The sequence below is a fragment of the Loxodonta africana genome, chromosome 22 (assembly GCF_030014295.1).
Source record: "Loxodonta africana isolate mLoxAfr1 chromosome 22, mLoxAfr1.hap2, whole genome shotgun sequence".
Lineage (NCBI taxonomy): Eukaryota > Metazoa > Chordata > Mammalia > Proboscidea > Elephantidae > Loxodonta > Loxodonta africana.
The window spans coordinates 15,931,011-15,957,873 of NC_087363.1; the positions used below are offsets into that span (position 1 = coordinate 15,931,011).

Genomic DNA, 26,863 nt, shown 5'->3' on the forward strand with positions numbered 1-26,863 from the left:
TAATTTTGTTTCCTTTTTAGCAATTTGGATGCCTTTTATTTCCCTTTCTTATTGCTCTGGGTAGGACTTTCAGTACAATATTTAATAAAAGTGGTGATAAAGGGCCTCCTTGTCTTTTCTAATTCAAGGAGAATGCTTTCAGTCTCTCTCTGTTGAGAGTAATGTTGGCTGTTGATTTTGTATGTATGCCCTTTAATTATGTTGAGGAATCTAACTTCTGTCTCTATTTTGCTTAAAGTTTTTATCAGGAATGGGTGTTGGATTTTATCAAGTGGCTTTTCTGCATCCATTGAGATGATCGTGTGATTCTTGTTCCCTTATTTGTGTGGTGGATTACACTGATTATCTAATGTTGAACCATCCTTGCATACCTGTTGTGAATCCCACTTGGTCATGATATATTATTTTTTTGATATGGTGTTAGAGTCCGTTGGCTGGTATTTTATTGAGATTCTTTGTGTCCATATTCATGACTCAATGGCACTGAGTACTGGGTATATTCATGAAGGATATTAGTCTACAATTTTCTTTAGTGTGTCTTTGCCTGGCTTTGGTATCAAGGTTATGCTTACTTCTTAGAATGAATTCAGGAGTATTCTATCCTTTCCTGTTTTCTGGAATAGTTTAAGTAGAATTAGTGTCAGCTCTTCTCCGAATGTTTGGCAGAATTTTCCATTGAAGCTGTTTGGGCCAGGGTTTTTTTTTTTTTTTTTGGTAGGGGGTGGCTATGACCTCTTCAATTTTTTCTTTTGTTATGAGTCTGTTCAAATCTTCTCCCTCTGTTTGTGTTAGTTTAGGTAAGTAGTGTAAAATTTGTTGGAGTACACTTCTTCATAGTTTTCTATTATGATTCTTTTTATTTCAGTTGGTTCTGTTGTAATGCCACCCATCTCATTTCTTATTTGTGTTATTTGCATCTTTTTTTGTCAGTTTGGCCAGTGGTTTGTCGATTTTATTAATCCTTTCAAAGAATCAACTTTTGTAGTCTTATTGATTCTTTGTTACTTTTTGCTATAATCTTTATTACTCCTTTCTTCTGGTGACTGTGGGCTTTTTTTGCTGCTCATTTCCTGTTTGTTGGAGTTACAGGATTAGGGTATTGATTTTGGCTCTTTTTGGTGTGTGCGTTTATTGCTATAAGTTGACCGAGCACTGCTCTTGCTGTGTCCCAAAGGTTTGATATGTTGTGTTTTCATTCTTGTTTCATTCTAGAAATCTTTTTATTTCATTTTTTATTTCTTCTGTTATCCAGTGGTTTTTAAGCAAGGTATTATTCAGTTTCCATGTATTAGATTTTTTTTTTTCTTGTTCTTCCTGTTACTGATTTCTGATTTTAAAGCATTGTGACATGAGAAGATGCTTTGTATTATTTCATTGTTCTTGAATTTATTGAGGCTTGCTTTGTAGACTAACATATGGTGAAAGTTTACATTGCAAATTAGTTTCTCATTCAAAAATGTATATGCAAATTGATTTGTGATATTGGTTGCAATCTCTGCAATGTCTCAGCACTCTCCCCCTTTCCACCCTGGGTTCCCTGTATCCATTTGTCCACTTCTCCTGTCCCTTCCTGTCTTCTTTTCTTTTGGGCAGGTTTTACCCCTTTGGTCTCATATACTTGATTGAACTAAGAAACATGTTCCTCACATGTGTTTGTTTTATACATCTGTCTAATCTTTGGCTCAAAGGTGGACTTCAGGAGTGACTTCAGTTCTGAGTTAGCAGGGTGTCTGGGACCATAGTTTTGGGGTTCTTCCAGTCTCTATCAGACCAGTAAGCCTGATCTTTTTTGTGAATTTGAATTTTGTTCTACATTTGTGTCCCACTCTCTCCAGGACCCTCTGTTGTGTTTCCTGTCCAAGCAGTTGGCGGTAGTAGCTGGGCACCATCTAGTTCTGGGCTCAGGCTGGTGGAGGATGTGGTTCACGTGGCTCATTAGTCCTTTGGACTAATATTTTTCTTGTATCTTTGGTTTTCTTCGTTCTCTTTTGCCCCGGATGGGATGGGACCAATAGATGTGTCTTAGATGGTTGCTTGCAGGCTTTTAAGACCCCAGACACTACTCACCAAAGTAGGATGTAGAACATTTTCTTTATGAGCTTTGTTATGCCAGTTGACCTAAATGTCCCCAGAGATTATGATTCTCAGTCTCAGTAACTCGGTCCTTCAAGTTGTTTGAATGTGTCTAGGACGCGTCCATGGTTTCGCCTTGGTCAAGCTGTGCTGACTTCCCCTGTATTGTGTATTGTCTTTCCCTTCACCAAAGTTAACACTCACGTATCATCTAATTAGTGATTTCCCCTCCCCGGTCTGCTCATCCGTCATAACCATCAAAGGTTGTTTTCTTCTCTGTATAAACCTTTTCTTGAGTTTTTATAATAGTGGTCTTGTACAGTATGCTTTTGTGATTGACTTTATTTCACTGAGCATAATGCCCTGCAGAGTTATCCATGTTGTGATATTTTTCACAGATTCATTGTTGTTGTTTATCTTTGCATCGTATTCCATTGTGTTTATATACTATAATTTGTTTGTCTGTTGATGGGCACCTAGGGTGTTTCTATCTTTTTGCTATTGTGAAGAGTGCTACAGTGAACACGGGTGGGCATCTATCTGTCCGTGTGAGGGCTCTTATTTCTCTAGGGTGTGTTTTCCAAGGAATGGGATCCCTGGATCATATGGTACTTCTATTTCCAGCTTTTAAGGAAGTTGCCAAATCAATTTCCAAAGTGGTTGTGTCATTTTACATTCCCACTAGCAGTGTATAAGTGTTCGAGTATCTCCACTGCCTTTCCAACATTTATTATTTTGTGCGTTTTGGATTAATGCCAGCCTCGTTGAGGTGAGATGGTGTCTCATTGTAGTTTTGATTTGCATTTCTCTGATGGCTGATGACTGTGAGCATTTCCTCATGTGTCTGTTAGCCTCCTGAATATGTTTTGTGAAGTGTCTTAATATTCTTTGCCCTTTTTTTAATTGGATTTTTTTTGTTGTTGTTGAGTTGTTAAAGTATACTATAGATTTTAGAGATTAGACCCTTGTCGGATATGTCCTAGTCAATTTTTTTTTCCCCAGTCCATAAGTTCTATTTTTACTCTTTTGGTGAAGTCTTTTGATGAGCATAAGTGTTTAATCTTTAGAAGATCCCAGTTACCTAGTTTATCTTCTGGTGTTTGTGTATTATTACCTACGGTTTGTATTCTGTTTATGCCAGGTGTTAGGGCCCCTAGCGTGGTTCCTATTTTTTCCCCATGATCTTTACCATTTTAGGTTTTATGTTTATAATTTTATATTTTTAGGTTTTATATTTAAGTCTTTATCCATTTCGGGTTAGTTTTTGTGTATTGTGTGAGGTATGAGTCCTGTTTCATTTTTTTTTTTTTTTTTACAGGTGGACATCCAGTTTTGCTAGCACTGTTTGTTAAGAAGACTGTCTTTTCCCATTTAATGGACTTTGGGCCTTTGTCAAAGATCAGCTGACCATAAGTGGATGGATTTACTTCTGGGTTCTTGATTCCGTTCCATGGGTCTGTGTGTCTGTCGTTGTACCAGTACCAGGCTATTTTTGACTATCGTGGCTGTATGGTAGGTTCTGAGGTCAGGTAGTATGAGGCTTCCTACTTTGTTCTTTTTCTTCAATAATGCTTTGCTTATTTGGGGCCTCTATTTTTAATAAAGTTTGTGATAGTTTTTCCATCTTGCTAAAGAATGCTGTTGGTATTTTGATCGGGATTGCATCATACCTCTAGATGGCTTTGGGTAGAATTGACATTTCCACAGTGTTAAGTCTTTATCCATGAGCATGGTATGTTTTTCCATTTATGTAGTCTCTTTTGGTTTCCTGCGGTAGTATTTTGTAGTTTTTTTTGTATAGGTCTTTGTCTTAGTTATCTAGTGATGCTATAACAGATATACCACAAGTGAATGGCTTTAACAAACAGAAGTTTATTCTCTCATAGTCTACTAGACTAGAAGTCTGAATCCAGGGCATCAGCTCCAGGGGAAGGCTTTCTCTCTCTGTTGGCTCTGGAGGAAGGACCTTGTGATGCTCAGTTTACCCTTGGTCTGGGAGCATCTCTGCACAGAAACTTTAGGTCCAGAGGGCACACTCTGCTCCCAGCACTGCTTTCTTGGTGGTTTGAGGTCCCCATGTCTCTGCTCGCTTCTCTCCCATGTCTCTGCCCGCTTCTCTCTTTCACATTTCAAGAGATTGGCTTAAGACACTACCTAATCCGTAGACCTCATCAATATAGCTGCCGCTAATGCATCTCATTACAGCATACTGATAGGATTTCTAACATATAGGGAAATCACATCAGAAGGTCAGATGGTAGGCGGTCACACAGTTATACAGGGGAATCATGACCTCGCCAAGTTGACAGCCATTTTGAGGGGATACAGTTCAATCCATGACGATCTTTTATTAGGATTGGAAGATTTATTAATTTTCTTGGTGATTACCCTGAAATTACTTTTATCTTTCTGAGTTTTAAACAGGCCGTTTTATCTTGATATCACCTTGACTTCCTCTCCATACAGGCATTCTATAACTACGCCGTCTGTTTTCTTTTACTTTGAAAGTTGTTGTCTTTTGCAGATTGACACCTCTGGTGCCCTATTTTCAGTCTTTTAGCTTTATTTTTGATAATTATTTGGGTTGTTTTTCAGGTGATGTTGTCACGTGTCTTAATCTAAAGTTGTTGTCTGATGTTGTTGGTTCTCTCTCCAGAGGACTTCCCTTGGTCTGGTCTTTACAAATTCCCTTAATTTCTTATTATGTGGAAATATCCTAATTTCGTGATCATATCGGTGGGACAGTTTTGCTGAATATATAATTTTTCGTTGGTAATTTTTTTCTTTCAGGGTCTTATATATGTCATCCCATTGCCTTCTTACGTGCGTGGTTTCTACTGAGAAATCAGAGCTTAGTCTTAATGGTTTATCTTTGTAAGTAACGTTTCGTTTTTTCCTGACCTGCTCTCAGGATTCTTTGTTCCGGGCTTTGGAAAATTTGGTTATAGTATGTCTCGGTGATTTTTTTTTTTTGGTGGTCTGTCCTATTTGGGTTTCCTTGAGCTTCTTGGAGAAATACCTTTCATAATACTAGGAAAGCTTTCTGCCTGTAAATCTTCACAAATTTTCTTTGTGTTTATAAAAACGGCATGGGGGTAGCATCTTACCTCCTCTAACTTCACAAGGGGGAAGGACAATCAATATTAGCAGCCCAAGGCTGATTCCTGTGAGGTGTAAGTCAGACATGCCCCCTCTTTCCACCATCTTTACTGACTCTTACACCAACCGTTCCTCCTATGGCACTCAACTTCTCTCTTGGGTTTGATAATTCATTGCAATGGCCGCACAGAACTCACAGACCATACTCGCTATTATGGGGTTTATTAGGGAAGTAAAAGATTACCATTCAGGCTCAGGAACACTCAAGATTACAATTCTTCCATCAGGACTGCCTCTTTGCAGCTGAGCTTGCAGGCATGCCTCTCCCTGGCCCTACGTCTCTGCCCAAAGGTACTCAGCTTTCCTTTCTCTCTGTGGGCCAGGAAGCCCACTGTGCCATCTCCTGCTGATGGGTCTCTGCTGCCACCACTTCTCACCGTCTTCAGGGTTACAGCTCTCTCTCTCTCTCTGTCTCCTGGTTTCAGGAGTTTCTCAGTGCAGAGATCCTAGGTTCAAAGGATATGCTGGCTCCTGGCTGTTGTTACCTGGTGGCATTGAGATCCTCTCCCTCCTGCTTCTGGGATGGCTCATTTCAAGCCCAGTGGGATGGCATAAATTGACCAATCTACTTGGTGGGACATAATTACCTATTTGCACATTCCCATCTAGTCACCTGGGTGGGAATTACAAGACCATGGTGAGAAAGGCCACACAAAAGCAGTCCATTACATCGCAGTTTTTTGTTTGTTTTTTATTTTGTTTCACCCTGTTTTGGAATTCCAATGACCTGTAAATTATTCCTTTTGATAGTATCCCATGTAAGTTTTAGGCTCTCCTCATTTTTCTTTGTTCTTTTTTCTGATTGTTCCTGTAACAGATTATTATCAAGGGATTTGTTGTCTCTCGCTGATTCTGTCTTCCATTGCTTCAATTCTACTCTTTGGTCTCTCCAGCGTGTTAACTATATCTGAAATTCTAGTGTTAATCTTCTGAATTTGTAGTTGCTGTTTTTGTATGGTATCTGATTATTTTTTTTTGGCATTTTGTGTTTGTATTGCTTTCCTGAATTCTTCTAGAGTTTTGTCTGTGTTTTCTTTCATCTCTTTTTTGATATTTTGGACAGCCTTATATATAGAAGCCAGGTGGGGTGTGGGTAGGCGCACGTGCATGTGCGTAGTTACTGCTAGCCGGATGGGGGGAGGGTGGTAAGCGGCAGGCAGGTACAAGTGTTGTCACAATGCCATCAACTCTCAGCGGGCGCCAGGGGGAGATAACTTGGCTGATTTGGCAGGAGGGGCAGGGTAGGTGGCTGGGACCATGCCAGCAGCCTGTCTCCGCTTGGTGGGGTCAGCAGATGCGGGGGATGGTATGGGAGTTGGGGCTGGATGGAGGGGAAAGGAGGTGCCTGTATCTTGGTCCTGGTCAGTTACTGCTGCAAGGATGTCAGGGTAGGGGGAAGGTTTGTGCTGCTAATCACCAGGAAGGTTGGAGGAGGGGGAGCATGCGCCTCTAGTAACTGAACGAGGGTACCTGGGCTCTTCTCATTGGCTGTAGCCAGCATTCGGGACCTTATTTCACTCAGGTAGGTCTACGCGTTTACTCTGTGTCGTGTTGGAAATTCTGTGAAGTTGCCTTCTGTGGTCTTCCATGGTTGCTGCTGTCTGTGTCTCAAGATGGCCATGCCGTGCCGGACCAGCTGGCTGGGGCCGCCTGCTCCATCTCTTCTCGTTTGGTGTTTTCAGTCAGTTTCTGCCGTCAGTTAGTGTTTGATGTAGTTACCTCTGCTTTCATTTGATGTTCAGGGTTCCAGAATTGGCCTCTGTATCTGTTTCACTTGGTTTTTTGGGACTTTGCTGGAGAGCCGTGACATGGTGTCTGACTAAGCTGTCATTTTTCAGAATAAAGTCTTATCCTAGTGGAATTTTTTTTTTTCTTGTTTAGCAATTTGAAAATAATAGACTTAAAGGTTACCAGTTCTTTGTTGGAAAGAACTTTGATGTAGTGCATTGTTTAAAATATATAGGCTATTTGCAGCCCTCTGCAACATATGTTACAATAAAAATCTGATTGCTGTTGAGTTGATTCCCATTCAGAGGGACCCTATAGGGCAGAGTAGAACTGCCCGCCAGGGCTGCCAAGGCTGTAAGTCTTTATGGAAGCAGACTGCCACATCTTTCTCCCATGAAGTGATTGGCGAGTTCAAATCTCGAACCTTTCTGTTAGCAGCTAAGAACTGAACCACTGCTCCACCAGGGCTCCTCTATACTGCAATAAAAGCCAAAAAATCAAATCCAGTGCCGCTGAGTCGATTCTGACTCATAGCGACCCTATAGGGCAAGTAGAGCTGCCCCGTAGAGTTTCTAAGGAGCGCCTAGCGGATTCGAACTGCTGACCCTTTGGTTAGCAGCCATAGCACTTAGCCACTATGCCACTAGGGTTTCCTGTATTGGAGTAGGAGGGTTAAAATTCTCTTTTGTTTCCACATCAGGAGCCATAGTAAGTGTTTGAAGATTATTTTAGCAGTTTATAATTGAATTTATCTTTAATAAAATGACAGCCTTTGTTGTTAGAAAACAACCTTTTTGGTAAGTAAAATTGGCATAGAGAGATACCTTCAGGCTTAAAGACAGAAGGTTGGTAATATTGTCAGTCTACCTATCTATCTGTATATATCTAGACTTCCCATATAAAATCTGTTTAGAATAAGATGGGATAATAAATAGCTCTTCTGTTTTCCATCAGGTATACTTTTTTTTTTTAAATAACATTTCTAGAGTTAATTACAGCTAAGGCAAACATGTGCTTTCATTTTTTTTCCAGTCCAGAGAAGTTAGATGTTGAAACAGTTATGAGTATTGATCATCTGAAACAGAAAATCCCTCCAGCACTGTTTTATAAGGAAACATATTTATGTCCAAATGAAGGTAAAGTAATTTAATTTCACTAAATTTATAATGACAATCTCAATTTGAATATTTACTATGTATCTTTTCTTTTGTCAGTTTTGAAGAATGGAATGTACTGCAGTCTCTATGAAGTTGTAGAAAAGACAAGAGTTGGAAGTAACATGGAGAGTTTACTGCAAAAACTAGAGAAAGAAAAACTTGTAAGTGAAAAGCTTTAAAATGTTCTTTATTCTCCCTTCGAAATACACATATTTGTCATCATACCTGTATTTCAATTCATTTTATTTTTGTTCTTTTTTTGATCCTACCATCTGGTTAGAGTTTTTCCCTCCCTTGTAACTATCAAAGATTGTTTCTTTCTGTGTGTAAACCTTTTCTTGAGTTTTTATTATACTGGTCTCATACATTATTTCTCCTTTTGTGATTGACTTATTTCAGTCAGCATAATGCCTTCCAGATTCATCTATGTTGTGAGGTGTTTTGCAGATTTATCATTATTCTTTATTGTTGCATAGCATCCCATTGTGTGTTTACCATAGTTTGTTTATCTGTTCGTCTGTTGGGCATTTAGGTTGTTTCCATCTTTTTGCTATTGTGAGTAATACTTCAGCGAACATGGGTGTGCATGTATCTATTCATGTGATGGCTCTTATTTCTCTAGTATATATCCGTAGGAGTGGGATTGCTGGATTGTATCGTATTTCTATTTCCAACTTTTTAAGGAAGCACCTTATTATATTTTGTAGTGTTGTACCATTTTGCATTCCCACCAGCAGTCTCCCCACAGCCTGTCCAACATTTGTTTTTTTTTTTATCAGTGTCAATAATGTTGAGGTAAGATGGTAGCTCATTGTAGTTTTGATTTGCTTTTCTCTCATGGCTAGTGACTGCGAGCATTTCCTCATGTGTCTGTTCGCTTCCTGAATGTCTTCTTTTTAAAGTGCCTTTTCATGTCCTTTGCCCATTTTTTAATCGGGTTGTCTTTTTGTTGTAGGGGCATTGGATTTTCCTGTAGATTTTAGAAATTAGTTCTTTGTGGGATATACCATCGCCAGAAATTTTTTCCCAATGTGTAGTTCTCTTCTCACTCTTTCGGTGAAGGCTTCTGATGAACATAAGTTTTAAATTTTTTAGAAGATCACAGATATCTAGCTTATCTTCTGGCGTTTGTATATTATTATGGTTTGCATTCTATTTTTGCCATATATTAGGGCTCCTAGCCTTGACCCTAGTTTTTTCTTCCGTGATATTTATAGTTTTTGGTTGTATCTTTAGGTCTTTGATCCATTTTGAATTAGTTTTTGTGTATGGTGTGAGGTTATGGGTCTTGTTTCTTTTTTTACAGATGGACCTCCAGTTTTGCAAGCACCTTTGTTAAAGAGACTGTCTTTTCCCCATTTAATGGACTTGGGCCTTTGTCAAAGATCAGTTCTGTTTCACTGGTCATTGTGTCTATCACTGTACCAGTATGAGGCTGCTTTGAGTACTGTATCTGTATAGTAGGTTCAGTAGATTCTGAAGTCAGGTAACGTGAGGCCTCCTTGTTTGTTGTTCTTCAGTAATGCTTTACTTATTTGGGGCCTTTATCCTTTTCATGTAAAGTTAATGGTTTAGTTTTGCCGTCTCATTAAAGAATACAGTTGGTATTTGGGTTGAGGTTGAATTGTATCTGTAGGTTGCTTTGGGTAGAACTGACATTTTCACAGTGTTGAGTCTACCTATCCATAAGCATGATATGTTTTTATATTTACGTAGCTCTCGTTTGGTTTCTTGTAGTAGCGTTTTGTAGTTCTTTTCGTATAGGTCTTTTATATCCTTGGTTAGATTTATTCCTAAGTATTTTATACTTAGTCTTTCTGGTTCAAAGGCTACACCCTTCAGTATGAATTTACCTCAACATAAAGAAAACAAAAATCCTCACAGCTGGACCAGTAAGCAACATCATGATAAACGGAGAAAAGGTAGAAGTTGTCAAGGATTTCGTTTTACTCAGATCCACAATCAATGCCCATGAAAGCAGCAGTCAGGAAATCAAACAAAATATTGCATTGGGCAAATCTGCTGCAAGAGACTTCTTTGAAGTGTTGAAAAACAAAGATGTCACTTTAAGAACTAAGGTGCATCTGACCCAAGCCATGGTGTTTTCAGTCGCCGCTTATGCATCAGAGAGCCAGACCATGAAAAAGGAAGACTGAAGAGTAGATGTCTTTGGATTACGGTGTCGGTAAAAAATGTTGAATATACCATAGACTGCCAGAAGAGCACACAAATCTGTCTTGGAAGAAGTACAGCCAGAATGCTCCTTAGAAGCAAGGGTGGTGAGACTTTGTCTTACATGCTTTGGACATGTTATCAAAAGGTACCTGTCCCTGGAGGTACCCTTCATCATGCTTTGTGGAGTAGAGGGTCAGCACAAAAGAGGAAGACCCTCAGTGAGATGGATTGACACAGTGGCTGCAACGATGGGCTCAAGCATAACAATGATGATGAGGATGGTGCAGGACTGGGAGTGTTTCATTCTGTTGTACACAGGGTCATAATCAGTTGAAACCTACTTGATGGCACCTAGTAACGACAACAACACTTTATTTTTTTAAGGGATGTTATAAATAGTATTGCTTTCCTGATTTCCTTTTCTTAGTTCTCTTTATTGGTGTATAGGAATCCAGCTGATTTTGGTATGTTGTATCCTGCTGCTTTGCTTAATAGATCAGTTTCAGTAGTTTTCTTGTGTAGTCTTTAAGGTTCTCTGTGTATAGTATCATATCATCTGTGAATGGGAATAGTTTTACTTTTTCCTTACCAATTTGAATGCGCTTTATTTCTTTTTCTCCCCTTATTGCTCTAGCTAGAACTTCCAGTGCAATATTAAATAGAAGTAGTGATGAAGGACGTCCTTGCTTTGTTCCTCTTTTCTAGGGGTATGTTTTTAGCCTCTCTCTGTTGATAACGATGTTCGCTGTTGGCTTTGTATACCAAAAATATTTGTTGCTGTCGAGTTGATTCTGACTCATAGCGACCCTGTTGGAGATAGGAGAAACTACTCCATAAGATTTCCAAGGAGCGCATGGTGGATTCCAACTGCCAACTTTTTGGTTAGCAGCCGAACTCTTAACCACTATGCAACCAGGGTTTCCTTGGCTTTGTATAGATGCCCTTTATTATATTGAGGCATTTTCCCGCTATCCCAGTTTTATTGAGAATTTTTATGAACTTTAGCAAAAGCCTTTCCTCCTTGATTGAGTTAATCGCGTGATTCTTTTCATTTTATTTATGTGGTAGATTATGTTGATTGATTTTCTAATGTTGAACCATCCTTGCACACCTGGTATGAATCCCACTTGGTTGTGGGGTTTTTTTTTTTAAAGATAAATTCTTTTGGCTAGATTTTTTTTTGAGGATTTTTGCGTCTATATGCATTAGAAATATTGGTCTGTAATTTTCTCTTCTTGTGGTATTTTTGCCTGATTTTGGTATCAGGGTTCTACTGGCTTCATAGAATGAACTTGGAAATATTCCTTCCTTTTCTGTTGTGAAATAGTTTGAGTAGTACTGGTGTAAGCTCTTTTCTGAATATTTGGTAGAATATTTTCTAGAATTCTTTGGTGAAGCCATCTGGGCCAGGACTTTTTTTTGTTGGCAGTTTTTTAAATTACCTTTTCCATCTCTTCTCTTGTTATGAGTCTGTTTAGATATTCTACCTTAGTTTGTGTTAGTTTAGGTAGGCAGTGTGTTTCTAGAAATTTGTCCATTTTTTCTAGGCTTTAAAATTTTCAAAGTACAGTTTTTCATACTACTCTGTTACGATTTTATTTCAGTTGGGTCTGTTGTAATATCCCTCATTTCATTTCTTATTTGGGTTGTTTGTTTCCTCTCTTTTTTTTTTTGTTTTGTCAATTTGGTCAGTGGTTTGTCGATTTTGATCCTTTGAAAGAATAACTTGGTTTTGTTGATTCTTTCTATTGTTTTTCTGTTCTGTTTCATTTATTATTTCCTTTCTTCTGGTGACCGTGGAATTCTTTTGCTCTTCTCTTTCTGTTTGTTCGAGTTGTAGAGCTGACATTTTTATTTTTGTCTTTTCATTTTTGATGTGTACGTCTCTTGCTATAAATTGACCTCTGAACACTGCCTTTGTTTTGTCGCAAGTGTTCTGGTATGTTGTTTTTCAGTCTCATTTGATTTTACAAATATTTTAATTCTGTTTTTGATTTCTTCTATTACCCAGTGGTTTTTATTCAAGGTATTATTTGGTTTCCATGTTTTTTTAATTTTTGTCCTTGCTCTTCCTGTTATTTATTTCTTCTTTTATGACATTGTGATCAGAGAAGATGGCTTTGTATTAGCTCAGTGTGTTGAATCTTGTTGAGGGTTGCTTTGTGGCCTAATACATGGTCTATTCTCGAGAATGTTGCATGTGTGTTGGAAAAGAATGTATACTTTGCTGCTGTTGAATGGAGTGTTCGATACATGTCTTTGAGGTCAAGATGATTGATTGTGGCCTTTAGATCTTCTGTATCTTTGTTGAGTTTCTTTCTAGATGTTCTGTCCTTTACCAAGAGTGGTGTGCTGAAGTCTCCTACTATTACTGTGGAAATGTCATTTTCTCTTTTCAGTGCTGCTAGAGTTTGTTTTATGTATTTTAGAGCCCTGTCAGTAGGTGCATAGATATTTATTATAGTTATGTCATCATGGTATATTGTCGCTTTGAGCATTATGTAATGTCTGTCCTTGTCTTTTATGGTGGATTTTACCTTAAAGTCTATTTTATCTGAGATTAGTATTGCCACTCTTGTTCTTTTTTGGTTATTTGCTTGATACATTTTTTCCATCCTTTGATTTTCAATACATTTATGTCTTCGTGTCTAAAGGTGTGTCTCTTGTAAACAGCATATTGATGGATTATTATTTTTTTAATCTATTCTGCCACTGTCTTTCTCTTTATGGGTGCATATAAGCCATTTAAATTCAGAGTGATTATCAGTAGGTGTGAGTTTATTGCTGTCATTTTGTAGTTTTTTCTGTGTTTGTGGTGCTGATATTTTCTTTGTGCCTCTTACTCTGCTGTGCTGAGTTCCTTTTGTATGTGAAATTTCTTTATTATTACAGATTTTTTGTTTACTGAGCATTTGTGTTATTCCTCTTTATTTTTACGAGTAGGTTGTTAACTTTCTTTGTGGTTACCTTCAAATTTTCCCAGGTTTGATAGACCTTTTAAATGTTTTATACCATCAGTTTTACAAAACTTTCCTCTTTTGATTTGTTCTTTTGATTTCATACACAAAAAGTAGTTCTTTGTCCAGGCTGCTCTGCCAAGAGCTTTGCCCACAGCGTGGCTCCTCAGGTTTGAGACCAGCTCCAACCTCATCTATGCCACGTAACTGCAGGTCCTGCCCTCAGTGGTGCTGTCAACAGCCCGTTGTTGCCGGAGCTCATCACCCACAGGTCAACTTTCAAGCCCTAATTTCATAGAGTCAGAAAGTTCTGCACTTTTTTCCTTCCTCTCGGTACACCTCTTTCTCTGCTTGAGGCTGTCTCTTAGTGTTCTCAGTTGGTTTTATTTTTGTCTTTCAAAGTACCACCAGTTTTTTTTGCTGCTACCATTGACTTAATAGTGTTTTACTATGGTGTCTGGTACATTTCTTTTTGGCCATGACACTAGAACTTCTACTGACCAATTTTTCCCTGTGAAGTATCTTTATTGCACTTTACTGATTATAAATGTGATACTCAGCAAGTATTTATCATGTGTTGCTTTCTTATCCAAGATACATTGTATTTCTTGTTTTCTTCAGAAAGCCTGTCTGATGTAAATACTCCTCATTGTCGAAATCTAGTTCCTGAGTTTAGAAAGTGAAAGTTCAGATACTAGTTTTAGATATGGAAGAGGATATATTCTGAATTAACTAAACATATTTGTGTCTTAAGCTTCACAGACTGAGTATTGAGAGTTAAGATGGTGAGTTTATCAAAAAATTAAATATCGTTCAGTTCCTAATAGTGAGACTTGGGATAGGGAGGATACTGGCATTTTGTTCTCCACCTGAACAAGTGTTTATATTAGGTTCGAGGACACTGATTCTTCCCAAAATCAAGAAGTGTAGCAAAATCCCAGATCTTACAGGGCACTGGGATTCCACAAGGATACACTATCAAATCTAATGAACCTAGCTATTTGTATAGCTACCCCTTTACTTGAAAGCCTCATTGGGAATTATCCTAGCTGTAGCTGTTTTCTTCATAGTTCTCATGATAATGGAAGTGCATTGGGGGGTATTTTTTCCCTCTTTTATCTTTTTTTACTTATATTGTAAAATACATATAATACCATGAAAGACATTTTATCAGTTTCTACACACACACACTTTGGTGACATTGATTACATTCTTCAAGTTGTGCAGTCATTTTTGCTGGAGAGTATTGGGTTTTTAATATTAATTTTTATTAATTTTGTCCTGAAATGCACACAAGATATTCTGGATCAGAGTCAGATTCCTTGTTAAATACCTCACAGTAACTAATAAGTGTGTTGATCCCCCCTTGCCCTAGTCCTTACCCTAGGGCAATGCAGAACATCTTGAGGGATGAAGAAAAATTATTTTTCTTTTCTTGTAAAGGGGAAGGAGACAGCTGTCTCCGTGTCCTCCAGAAAGAGTCTCTTAAAAATGTAGTGGGCCCGAAATACTAACTCTAACCCTTTGCTATGCAAATAAAGTCTCTCCGGGAGCCAAATAACCCTAGGTAGACCAACAGCAACAACAGGCCTGGAGGTTTCCAAATTCCTAGGACTCATTCCTCCTTGAGATGTAAATGCTTAGGGAGGTAGCACTCCAGTCTTCTGGCACCATGGGGTTTAACCCTGAGGCATAGTCTGTGTCCTGACCACTTGTCCTCATGCTGCACTCACTTGGCCCTCTCAAATAAGAGAAGTTTTATTATCCATTGGATCAGAGCAATTAACTAGAGAAATGATTACAGATTGAATTCTTAGCACATGTGAAGAGTAAAAAACACCTCCTCCTCACTTGTTGAGTATTTACAATAGTAAAAAATCAACTATTTTGTGCCTTAATGATGTACATCTGTCAGCCTTACTGATGTGGAGGTGAGTGTGTGAGCAACAGTGGCTATGATGGTTAAAGTTATGTGTTAACTTGGCTAGGCCACGAATTTCAGTGATACGGCAGTTATGTAATGATGTAATTTGGTAGTTAAGTAAGGATGTAGTCATCCTGCATTTCTGTGATCTGATGTGATCATCCTCCATTTTTGCACAACGTTGATTTTTGCATAACGACCTGGTTTTTGGAACCTGAACAAGTCAATAAGTGAGGACTGAATGTATTTCTGGGGGAAGTGAAAGCAAACATTTCCCATCAGTATCATACACATATCTACATTTCAGGAGTAGAGGGTTTTTTTGCAGCAGTGAGAAACCCAGGTATGTCCCTTTAATGGACATGATGTGATGCTGAGGTCTGAGAAACATCTCACGAGTATACTGATAGTCCAAAAACAAGCTTTGTTGGTGTGGTGGTTAGGAAATGTAAGTGCTGTCTGAAGCACATGCTCCTTCACCTAGGGGTAAACACCTCCCAAAAATATTCACTTTGCCAAGGAACTGAAAGGTGCACCTGGTGAGAGCTCAGAGCAGAGTCTGGTATGAGAAGCAGTGGTCACTGACTGTCCCTTGAGGATGCTCTCTCTTAGGAGCATCCGCGCAGACAACTGGAATGCTGCCTGACTGCCCGTGTACCCACCTGTGGTCTCTTCTCCCCACCCTTGCCTAGCTGCCCTTTTCCAACCAAAACCAAACCTGTTGCTGTTGAGTCGATTCTGAGTCATAGTGACCCTATAGGAGGGAGTAGAACTGCCCCCATAGTTTCCAGGGAGCAGCTGGTAGATTCAAACTGCTGACATTTTGGTTAGCAGCCATAGCACTTAACCACTATTCCACCAGGGTTTCCAGCTACCCCATAAGTGCTGTTAAATTGCTGAGCATCTCATAATCATGTGGACTGTTCTTCCTACTCTTTGCTATCTTCAAATTTAAAGACAGGAAGTCCTCAGATCAGAAAAACCATCTCAGCCAGTAAAACACCAGAGAAATTTTATTACCCCCCAGGAAGATTTATAAATAAGTAAAATTACATTTGTTATCTGTTTTGGCTGGTGGTAAGTCAGTTCTGGAGTACTGGTGGTGTAGCGGTTAAGCATTCAGCTGCTAACCAAAAGGTCGGCAGTTCAAATCCACCAGCCACTCCCTGGAAACCTGTGGAGCAGTTCTACTCTGTTCTATAGGGCCTCTATGAGTTGGAATTGACTTCATGAGAGTGGGTTATTTAAGTCAATTCTTGAAGCTGAATTTAATATGCAATAAGTCCTTGGGTAACGAATGTCTGACTTAGGGACAGCTTGTACTTACCCTTTAATGGTGTGTACATTTGCCCTTACTTTGAAATGACTGAACCAACCCCTGCTTGGTTAAACTAACCCCTGCTTGCAGCACACTCTTCACCACAGTCCTTTGCTTGCTGCACGTGCGGCTCTTAAATAATCGTGAAGGTTTCGAGCCTTTTCTTGGACCATATAGGAACCTTATGCACCTGTTCCGTCTTACCTACAGATTTGACATAAAGGCACACTTACGAACGGATGTTATTCATAACCCAGGGACTGCCTGTATAAAAAAGAGATCTCAATCCCTAAATTTGAATATTGTCCCTGCTGTGAACGTTCTTGTCGACTTAGGCACAAATTTGCTAACCTGTGGGTGTGAAATAGAATTTGACATTCCTTGGCTTGTAGATGTATCACTCCAGCGCTTGCCTTTGTCTTCACATGGCTACCTTCCCTTGTGTCTGTGTCTCTTCTTTATATTAGGGCCCACTACACACCAGTATATCCGTATGTTAATTTAACTAATCACATCTTCAAAGACCCTATTTCCAAAGAAGTTCATATTCACAGGGACCAGGGATTTCATTATATCTTTTGGGGGAACACAATTCAGTGCATAACACAGTTTTGCTCATTTTTGTTTGATTTATTCCCGGGATCTTAAATTTTTGTTGGTGTTGGAAGTGATATTCTTTATCTCAGTATATTTTCTGTTTAATTGATATTTATGTATCGATCTTATTTGTTCATTTCTATACATTCTTTGGGGTTTCAGTAGAGATTTCATTATCTTGGAGTAACAATGCCATCTTAGTTTCTTAGTACTGCTATAACAAATACCACAGGTGGGTGGCTTTAATGAACAGAAATTTGTTTTTTTTTGAAGTTTTAAGAGACAAGAAACCTGAATTCAGGACGCCAGCTCTAGGGAAGCCTACCTATGTCCACTGGGGGAAAATCCTTGTCTCTTTCAGCTTCTCTTCCTTGATCCCTTGGTGATCTCCAAGTTACATCAATCTTTCTCCATTTGTACTTTCTTGATTCTGGCGTAGTCTGTTCGTTTTATATCTCAAAAGTGATTGGTTTAAGATACACCCTACACTGAATGTGGCCTCATTAATATAACAAACAAAATTCTATTTTTAAGTGGGATTACATTCACAAGTGTAGAGGTTAGGATTTACAACACATATTTTGGTGGGGGGGGCACAATTAAATCCATAACAAATGGTTTTGTTTTTTCTTTTCTAGTCTTTATAGATTCATTTCTTTTTGTGTGTTATTACTGTACAGTCTAGGATCTCTAGCACTATGTTGAAAAGAAGTGGTGATTGTAGGCATTCTTATCTTGGTTTTCAAAGAAACATTAACATTTCACCATTAAACTAGGAAGTCTGCAGGACGTTTTTCGTAGATAACCTCTATCAGTTTTAAATTTTTCCTTCTTTAGAATTTTTATTAACTGTGAATGGGTTTTTAATTTTATCAATTTTTTTTGCAATTATCAAGATGATTACGTGGTATTTTGTTCTGTATACTTAATAAGGTGAACTGTATTTATAGTTTTCCCAGTGTTAAAACAGCCTCTGGACTCCTGATTTAGAACGTACCTTTTCTTTTTTTAATTTTTGGTTTTGTCTGTGAGTTCTGTTCAGGAATTTTGTATGTGACAGTGAGTGAGATTGGCCTGCGGTTTTTCTTTCTCATACTATCCTTGTTTAGTTTTTTTTTAATCAAGGTTTTATAGAACCTCCCCAGAATGACTTAGGTAGTGTGCTCTCTTTGTCTGTTCTTAGCAAGGAGCGGATATATGAGTCTCTTGTTTGTGGATAATTTCAAGGCATTCTTCCTTTGAGTTTATTTCTGACTCCTTAAGTTGGAAAAATGGTCAACCAGTTTTCAGGGCCAAGTACTGCTTTAGTTGCATTCCATATATTTTAATATGTAGTCTTTTCATTATTCAGTTCTAAGTATTTTTAAAAGTTCCGTTATCATTTCTGTTTGACACGTAATTTAGTGATCACCCAAAACCAAACCCAGTGCCGTCGAGTCAATTCCAACTCATAGCGACCCTATAGGACAGAGTAGAACTGCCCCATAGAGTTTCCAAGGAGCGCCTGGTGAATTCGAACTGCCGACCCTTTGGTTAGCAGCCGTAGCACTTAACCACTATGCCACCAGGATTTCCAGTTTAGTGATAAGTTTTAATTTTCAGATGTGTCGAAATACTTTTGTCTTTTTTTTATTTCAAATTTAATTACATTGTAATCAGGACAGGTGGTATTTGAAATTTGTTTGACTTAAGACCTACTATTTGGTCACTTTGTATACATTCCCTTTGTGTGTTTGAGAAAAATGTGTATTCTTGAATTGTTGGGTACGGTTGACAGTTGTGGGTTGATAACTCTTTTCTCCTTGGTTAGCAGCCTGGGCTCTTAACTGTATCACTGCACTACCAGGACTCCATATAGGTGTAGACCTCTATGTTATTCTGTTTGCTGTCTGTGCATTTAGGTGTTCAGTTCTCAAAAGTTGTTAGCGATTATCTCTTTGATTATACCTCTCCTTTCTTTGTACTCTGTCTTTCTAGGACTCTGAAGAGGCTTATGTTGTACCTTTTTGTTCTGTTTTGTATGTTAATTTCCCTTTTGTGTTATCTCCTTTTTTCTCTGCCGCATTCTGGGTAATTTCACCAGATCTGTCTTCTAGCTTACAAATTCCATCTTTAGCTATGTCTAATTTTCTTTTAATCCATTTGTTCAGATTCTAATTCCACAGAATACTTTTATTTCTAAAAGCTGTATGTGGTTCATTTTGAGGTCTGCCAGGTCATTTTTTAAAAAAATTGGTTCTTGTTTACTCTTTCATAAATATTTACTGAGTTCCTGTTATGTACCAGAAACTCTTCTTGGAGGTAGAGGTTATATTCTGGTATTCTTTGTAATTGAAATAAAATTTTATGTATCAAAATTCATCATTTTAACAGTTTTAAAGTTTACAGTTCTGTGCTTTGTGATATTTTCACAATGTTATGTAACCATCACTACTGCCTAATTCCAGAACATTCTGAGCACCCCAGAAAGAACATTCATACTCATTAAACAGTCACTCTCCATTCCTCCCTTCCCCCCAATCCCTGACAAACCACTAATCTTCTTTCTGTCTATATAGATTTCTGGACCTTTCGTATAAGTACAGTCATGTTACGTGGCCTTTTGTGACTGGCTTCTTTCACTTTCATCTTTTTCATCACTCCAGACAGAAGCTCTACCCATTAAACCTTAACTCCCCATCCTCCCACCTGCAACCCATGGTAACCATTAATCTATTTCTCTCTCTCTGCATGTGCCTAGTCTGAATATTTTGTGTAAGTGCCCTTTTGTGCCTAGCTTATTTCACTCAGCATAATGTTTTCCAGGTTCATCCATGTCATAGCATGGATCAGAGCTTCATTTCTCTTTATGGTTGAATATCCCATTGTATGACTATATGTCTTTGGGCTGAAGCCACAGGTGTAGCTGCCTGTCTCCCTGAGTATTAATTCTGGACATATGCTCCCTGTGCTCCATGGGTCTCTGGGAATGTAGGGCCCCTTAAAGTTTAAGGGTCTTTATGTCACTAAGCAATGAAATTTAAAAAGTCTGCTATTTGGAGCAGATAAGAGGTTAAAGACATCTAATTGGTTTCCCTCTGTGGCCACAAAACAGGAAAATTTGTGCTTCCCGACTTTTGTTCTGACAACCAGGAACTGGGCAAAATGTTAAAAGGGGTATGACCTATAAAACAGTTTGGATAAAAGTATTTGTCTCAAACAAGAAGTTGGGCAGGTACATTGTCTGCCTTACTTTTGTATTACAAATAATGTTTTTACTAAATGTAAAGTAGTAGCACAATTACCTTGGTCCTTTAAGTTCTTATGCAAACTTTGTTTATTACATACTTTGTTTACGGCAGTCATTGAACAGGAATTTAAATAGCACAGGTTTTCTTTCAGAGGCCAAGTATTCTGTGTGTTTAACTGCCATGTTCTTTTCCTTGTTTACTTACCCTTTCTTTAATCCAGAAAATATTTCGTGAACTACAGTAGTAATCTCTGAACTGAGTTCATCACGTTACATTTTTTCTTTCTTCTCCTACACAGTACTGTCAAGGTGTTTTGTTTTGTTTTAGGAAACACCACCTCAAAAGTATATACTTTCAGTGCCCCATCTAGGACACTCCTGGCTAATTTGGCATTCTCATCTTTTTATAATCTGGCCATACTCTTTCTTTCTAGACTTGTCTTATACATTTATCCTAGTCTGTCCTCACCTTTTTGCCAGTCATAAGTACATTGATGCCTACAAACTGTCCATCATGTTAGAACTCTGCCTTTGCTCATGACTTCTGCCTCTCCTGAAATGTCCTTCCTGCAGTCTCAGATGCTCAGTAATCTGCCCATTCTTCAGAATCCACCTCTATTACATTCTCAGTAAACCTTTCTTGACCATCTTTCACAGCTATAAACAAAACGTGAGTATTTTCCCCCCTTCCTATTGCTTTTGTAAATATCATAGGGAACTTCTCTGTCACATGTAATTATAGCTATTCCTTGTGTTATTCCCCCTACCCAATTATAAACTTCTTGTGTCTTTGAAGTTGTGTCTGGCAGAGCAAATTGCCATACACGTGACAGGTACTAAGTCAGTGTGGAAGTAGACTGTGGCAACACATTCCATTTGACAGTAGCGTGCACTCTTAAAAGGCAGTGATTAGGTCATACTTGTTTTAGATCTCCAGCATCTAGCATCATGCTGCCTTGGTAATTAATAACATCTCTGTTGAATTGAGGAGGAAAATATTTGAAGTCCTTAGTTTGGTCCTTGTATTTTAGCTTCAGGAAAAAATTAACAAATTGGTTTCACAATAAATAAGGAGAATTCTTTCAGTAGTATTTTTTCTCATTAAGTTGTAAAAAAAATAAGGAATTTATATTTGATTGGAATCCTGTTAATCAGCAGAGAGTTGGTGGAAAGGATTTTTAACTAATTCAGCAGCAATATTTTTCTTAAAAAGATGATTGAGAACTTTGTTTTCTTTGTAATTAGTAGAAAGTGCTGTATGTCTGCTTTATGATGAGTAATAATACAGCAAGTACAACTTCTTTCCTCTTCCAAAAATGCAGGTCCTTGTTAAACCTTTGGGAGACCGAGGATTCCTTTTTCTTCTTTCTCCTTGTCAGATGATTTCTCCATATGGTAGGTGATCTCTCTGTATTGCAGTTCTTTTTTGACTTTTTAGCTAAAACACATGGCTAACCAATTTGCTTCTGTTTTTAGAACATCAGCCTGCCAAGTCGCGAGTCCTACATGCTTTGTTTCTTTTTCAAGAACCTAGAGGCGTAGTTCCTTGTAAGTCCTTAAACTGTCGGAGTTCAGTTACTTATAGATACCAACATTTATTTAAAACTCCCAGCATTTTATCTTTATGACACCATGGTTTGGGAAATAGTGGCAGTATTAAGAGGTATTAGCAATAGAAAACACAGATCATATGACTTTTTTTTTTTTTTTCTTAGCCAAGAAATGTGTTTGGATTTCATCAACACTTTTACTAACTCTGATTGTAATTAACTACAATGCTATAACTTACCTGAACCAGTTTTTTAGGGTTTTATCTGGCTATTTTTTTTTTTTTAGCTTAGTTCATTTTTGCATTCAAATTTCAGTGACTATAAAGCATCATGTGCCAGGTTAAGTATTAAACCCAATGCCATAGAGTTGATTCCAACTCATGGTAACCCTGTAGGACAGAGTAGAACTGCCCTATAGAGTTCTCAAGGGTATAAATCTTTACAGAAACAGACTGCCACATCCTTTTCCAGTGGAGCAGCTGGTAGGTTCGAACCGCTGACCTTTTGGTTAACAGCCAAGTACTTAACCACTGTGCCACCAGGGCTCCTTGGTCGAATATTAAGACATTCAAAATTAATAAGAATTTTTGACACTGATTTTAGAGAACACTTTCTCTTCTCCTTTTTTAAGAACTAACTTTAATAACATTAAAGTTAGGTTCCCACTGATGAATTTCACTGATAGACTAAGGATGAGATTTTCAGTTGTGGTTAGTCAATGCCTGCATATCTGCTTACTGGGAAGAGCATTCACGTGAAGTTAAAGTTGCTGTGCCGTAACAGGGAGGAGTAACATTGCCATCATTTGCGGGACTGGCTTGCAAGAAGCCTCAGAACTTGCCCTGCCTGTTTATTTCTTCTTACATTTGACTTGCCTAGGGATGATAGTGATGTATCGGGTCACTATGAGTCGGAATCGACTCGATGGCACTGGCTTTGGTTTTTTTTTTTCGTTTAGGGATGATAGAGAATGAAAAAGGTCTTCAATGAGTCCATACTTTCGCTTGTGAAATATATGATCTGCTCTTTCATTTTAGTTTCATGTTGGCCTGTTTTAGGTTCCTGAACATAAGAGTTTGCTGGTAATGTATTGACTATATTAGATATGTATGTTAGAGTACTCATTAGTTTGGTTCACCGTTAATGTATGGATGTTGTTATACTTTTATACTTCTTTGATAACATGTAGATCTGTGTTTGATGAGTTCCTTGATTGCTAACATGGTTTGCTTCTTTTTTTTCCCCCCAGCACAAAAAGGTTCGACCACTGCAGCACCACAGGAAAGGCATGAGAGTATACCAGATGTCTTAAAAATAACTCAGTTTTTACAATTTTCTTTAATTCAGTGTCGAAAGGAATTCAAAAATATAAATACTATAAATTTTCATTCTGTTGTTGAAAAGTATGTAAGTGAATTTTTTAAGCGAGGATTTGGTTCAGGTAAACGGGAGTTTATCATGTTTCCTTACGATTCACGATTAGACGATAAAAAATTCTTATACTCAGCTCCAAAAAATAAATCCCATATTGATGATTGTTTGCATACCTATATTTTTCGGCCTGAAATGTATCAGTTACCTCTTTGTAAATTAAAAGAACTTTTTGAAGAAAATAAGAAACTTCAACAGTTCAGTCCACTTTCAGATTATGAAGGCCAAGAAGAAGAAATGAATGGGACAAAAATGAAATATAGAAAACGAAATAACTCAAGGAGTGAAATTATCACATCTGGAAAGCAGAAGTCATCTCATTCTTTGGATTATGATAAGGATAGAGTCAAAGAATTGATAAATTTAATTCAGTGTAGGAAAAAAAATGTAAGTGGGGACTCAGACACAGAAGATATGAGAAGCAAAACTGTCTTGAAGAGGAAGCTTGAGGATCTACCTGAGAATGTGAGAAAGCTTGCCAAAACCAGTGATTTATCTGAAAATTGCCACCTGTATGAAGGTAAAATATCAGAGTGCTTCTTATTCAGTATAATGATAACAATAAAAAAAATAGTAAAGTATTTTCAGTCCTTTCCCCTAGTACAGGGATCTGCAGACTACAGTCTGAGTGTCAAATTCAGCTGTCACCTGCTTTTGTAAATAAAGTTCTATTGGGACACAGCCATGCCCATTCATTTCTATGTATATAGCTGCTTCCACGTTACAATGGCAGAATTGGAAAAGAGACTGTATGGCCTACAAAGCTTAAAATGTTTACTGTTTGGACCTTCACAGAAAGCGTTCGCTATCCCCTGCCCTAGTACATCAGATTTCTGAATTGTTTGGATAAGGCTAGAAGGAAAACATCAGGTATACTTAGCTATATACTACTAGCCAGAGCACCTGCCCCTTATACTCGTTTATTTTTATAGTTGGAAAGGTACAACATAGAATATTGAGTTCTTTTAGGATATTTCCTAATGAAAGGAACTTCTTGGCTTTAAAAGAAAATTTCTTAGCTGCGTACACGTTCTGTTCGACTACAGGAATATCTTTGGCTTTTTCCTTTTTTTAAAACACGTACTTTGTTTTAGTTGACCGTTTGAGAAAGTAAAAATTGGGAAAATCTAGTTTTAAATTTAAGTGTGTGTGTTTCAGTATTGCTTCTGATTTAAACATTTTTCACATCTAACCATTTAAGGTCTTCACATTGCTAGTCCGTAAGCATGAACTCTGTTCTTTTGCACAGTCCACATTTTCTGCTGCTGTTTTTGTCCATTATGGGAGATCTCTGTATTCCTCCATTTGTTACTTAGCAAAGTCAGTGTCTATCTGGCTGGGTTAGATCAATGTGCTTATTATACTTTTGTTCCCTGACAGCCTGAATCCTCACTTTTCACTTACTCATTCTCTTTTACTTCACTTCCTTCACTGTCCAGTGTGGTAGCCACTAGCCACATGTGGTTATTTAAATTAAGTAAAATGAAATAAAAAATTCCATTTCCTGCATTGCAGTAGCACACCACTGTATTGGAGAATGTTTCCATCATTGCAGAAAGTTCTTTTTGACAGTGCTGGTCTCTTCAGTAATGTTCAGAGATTTTTTTCCTTCATTTAACCTGTTGGGTCTTTTTCTTTCCAATGTTGTTATCCTTGTCCAGGTTCTTAGCTCATGGGTGGCCCTCCTGACTTACTACTCTCTTTTTGTCATTCATTTTGGTATCATGTTCTTAGTGTCGCTTTCTTACTAATTTGCTACCAATCTCATCTTCTGTACTTACTTTTCAAGGCTTTGTTATAAACTGGCCAGGTTCAGCTTGGGTGGCCATGTTCCTACTCTTCTTTCACATGCTCTCTGATAGTAAAGCTCATCTCTCTCTCCCCAGAATGTGTCATGGTCAAGCCTCTACTTTTTTTTTCTTACAGCATCTTCTTGTTCTCTCAAGGCTTACATCTTTGCAGTTCAGATCCCTCCTCAACTTTCTGGCTGTTCTTTTCCTTGACAGTCTCCATTTCCTTTAACTTATGCCGCGTTTCTGATCTGTGCTGAATCTGTTCCTGTCTTACACTGTGACCTTCATCTTGAGCATTTTATTAAGTACTTACTATGTGGTAAGTGCTTTACATATTATGGACACATTTAGTTCTTATGATAGCCTTGAGTGGTAGGCATTATTGTTCTTATAGATGAGCAAACAGTTTCAGAGGTATTAAATACCTCTAAAGTTACATAGTTTAATGGCTGCATCCACACTGGAGCGCAGTCAAGAATGGTCTCCAAAGCATTGTTCCTAAACTGTGTACTGTTCCCTAGCACTGAGCACATTGTAGGCACTCAGTAAATAAGATACTCAATTTTTGGTAACTGTGTTAGCTGATAATTGTGTAATTTTGTGTAGGTGAAAAATCAGGCTTCATCAATAATTATAATGGTGGGAAAGCTATGCTAATTATGCTAGACCAAAGGAGAAATGAGGTGGGCCAGGAGAAGTGGATAGGTTAAACCAGAACCAGTGACTGCCAGACTTAGATTTCTACGTGTTTTGCAATGGTGCTTCTTTAGTCGTTTTGTGCACTTTATGTCTGAAAGTGGAAATTTAAAGGTTCGATTCTAACTTTCAAAATATTCTGATCTTGATTTGGTGGTAAACTCATACATTTTGTAAGAAGTAACCTCTTCCTAACCTTTCCTCCTGTGTTAACTTAAACATTAACTTTTTTCAGGCCCCTTAGTGGCACAAACAGTTAAGCGCTAGACTGCTAGCCAAAAGGTTGGCAGTTTAAACCCATTAGAGGTACCTCAGAAGACAGTCCTGGTGATCTGATTCTGAAAGGTCACAGCCTTGAAAACCCTATCAACCAATTCTGCTCTGAACCCATGGAGTCGCCCTGAGTTGGAATTGACTTGACAACAACTAACAACAGCAACAACAATTTATATACAATAGAAACCCTGGTGGCATAGTGGTTAATAGCTATGGCTGCTAACCAAAAAAAAAGGTTGGCAATTGGAATCCACCAGGTGCTGTTTGGAAACCTTATGGGGCAGTTCTACTCTGTTCTCTAGGGTCGCTATGAGTCGGAATTGGCTTGACGCCAACGGGTTTCTTTTGGCACCTATTCTAAGTGCAGAGTTTGATGATTTTTGGTAGCTGTGACCTCAAGATACACAATATTTCCGTTGTCCCCACAAGTTGCCTCATGCTCCTTTATGGTTATTGTGACCTCAGCCCACCAGCAGATGTGCTTTCTGTCTGTAGATGAGTTTTTTACATAATTAGAATTGTATAGCATGTACTCTGTTGTTTCTAACTCTTTTTTGCCGTAATGCATTGTATCTTCTCTAAATAGGAAATCCTGGCATCTGCCCAGGCTTCACCCCCCACCCCCCAACCTTCCCAGCGTTAAAGCACATTACTTTCTGACATCTATGCCTTTTACAAATTTTTACATACAAGTATATATATATATGTGTATGTATGTGTGTGTGTGTGTGTGTGTGTATATATATATATGTTGTACAAATTACCTAAATTTATACCTACTTGGAGCTGTGTCTTACCAC

The 26,863-nt window shown here is 38.1% G+C and overlaps 1 protein-coding gene across 11 annotated transcripts in view; it reads left to right on the forward strand.

Moving 5' to 3' along the window:
• The window catches only part of TASOR (transcription activation suppressor), a 67,447-nt gene that overhangs the window by 23,535 nt on the left and 17,049 nt on the right, over positions 1 to 26,863 (forward strand). For all 11 annotated transcript variants that reach the window (XM_023547610.2, XM_023547609.2, XM_064274359.1 and 8 more), the window contains exons 10-14: positions 7,993 to 8,096; positions 8,175 to 8,278; positions 21,640 to 21,712; positions 21,794 to 21,865; positions 23,117 to 23,818. In XM_023547610.2, coding sequence (XP_023403378.2) covers positions 7,993 to 8,096; positions 8,175 to 8,278; positions 21,640 to 21,712; positions 21,794 to 21,865; positions 23,117 to 23,818 — 1,055 coding nt within the window. The remainder of the gene's footprint in view (positions 1 to 7,992; positions 8,097 to 8,174; positions 8,279 to 21,639; positions 21,713 to 21,793; positions 21,866 to 23,116; positions 23,819 to 26,863) is intronic.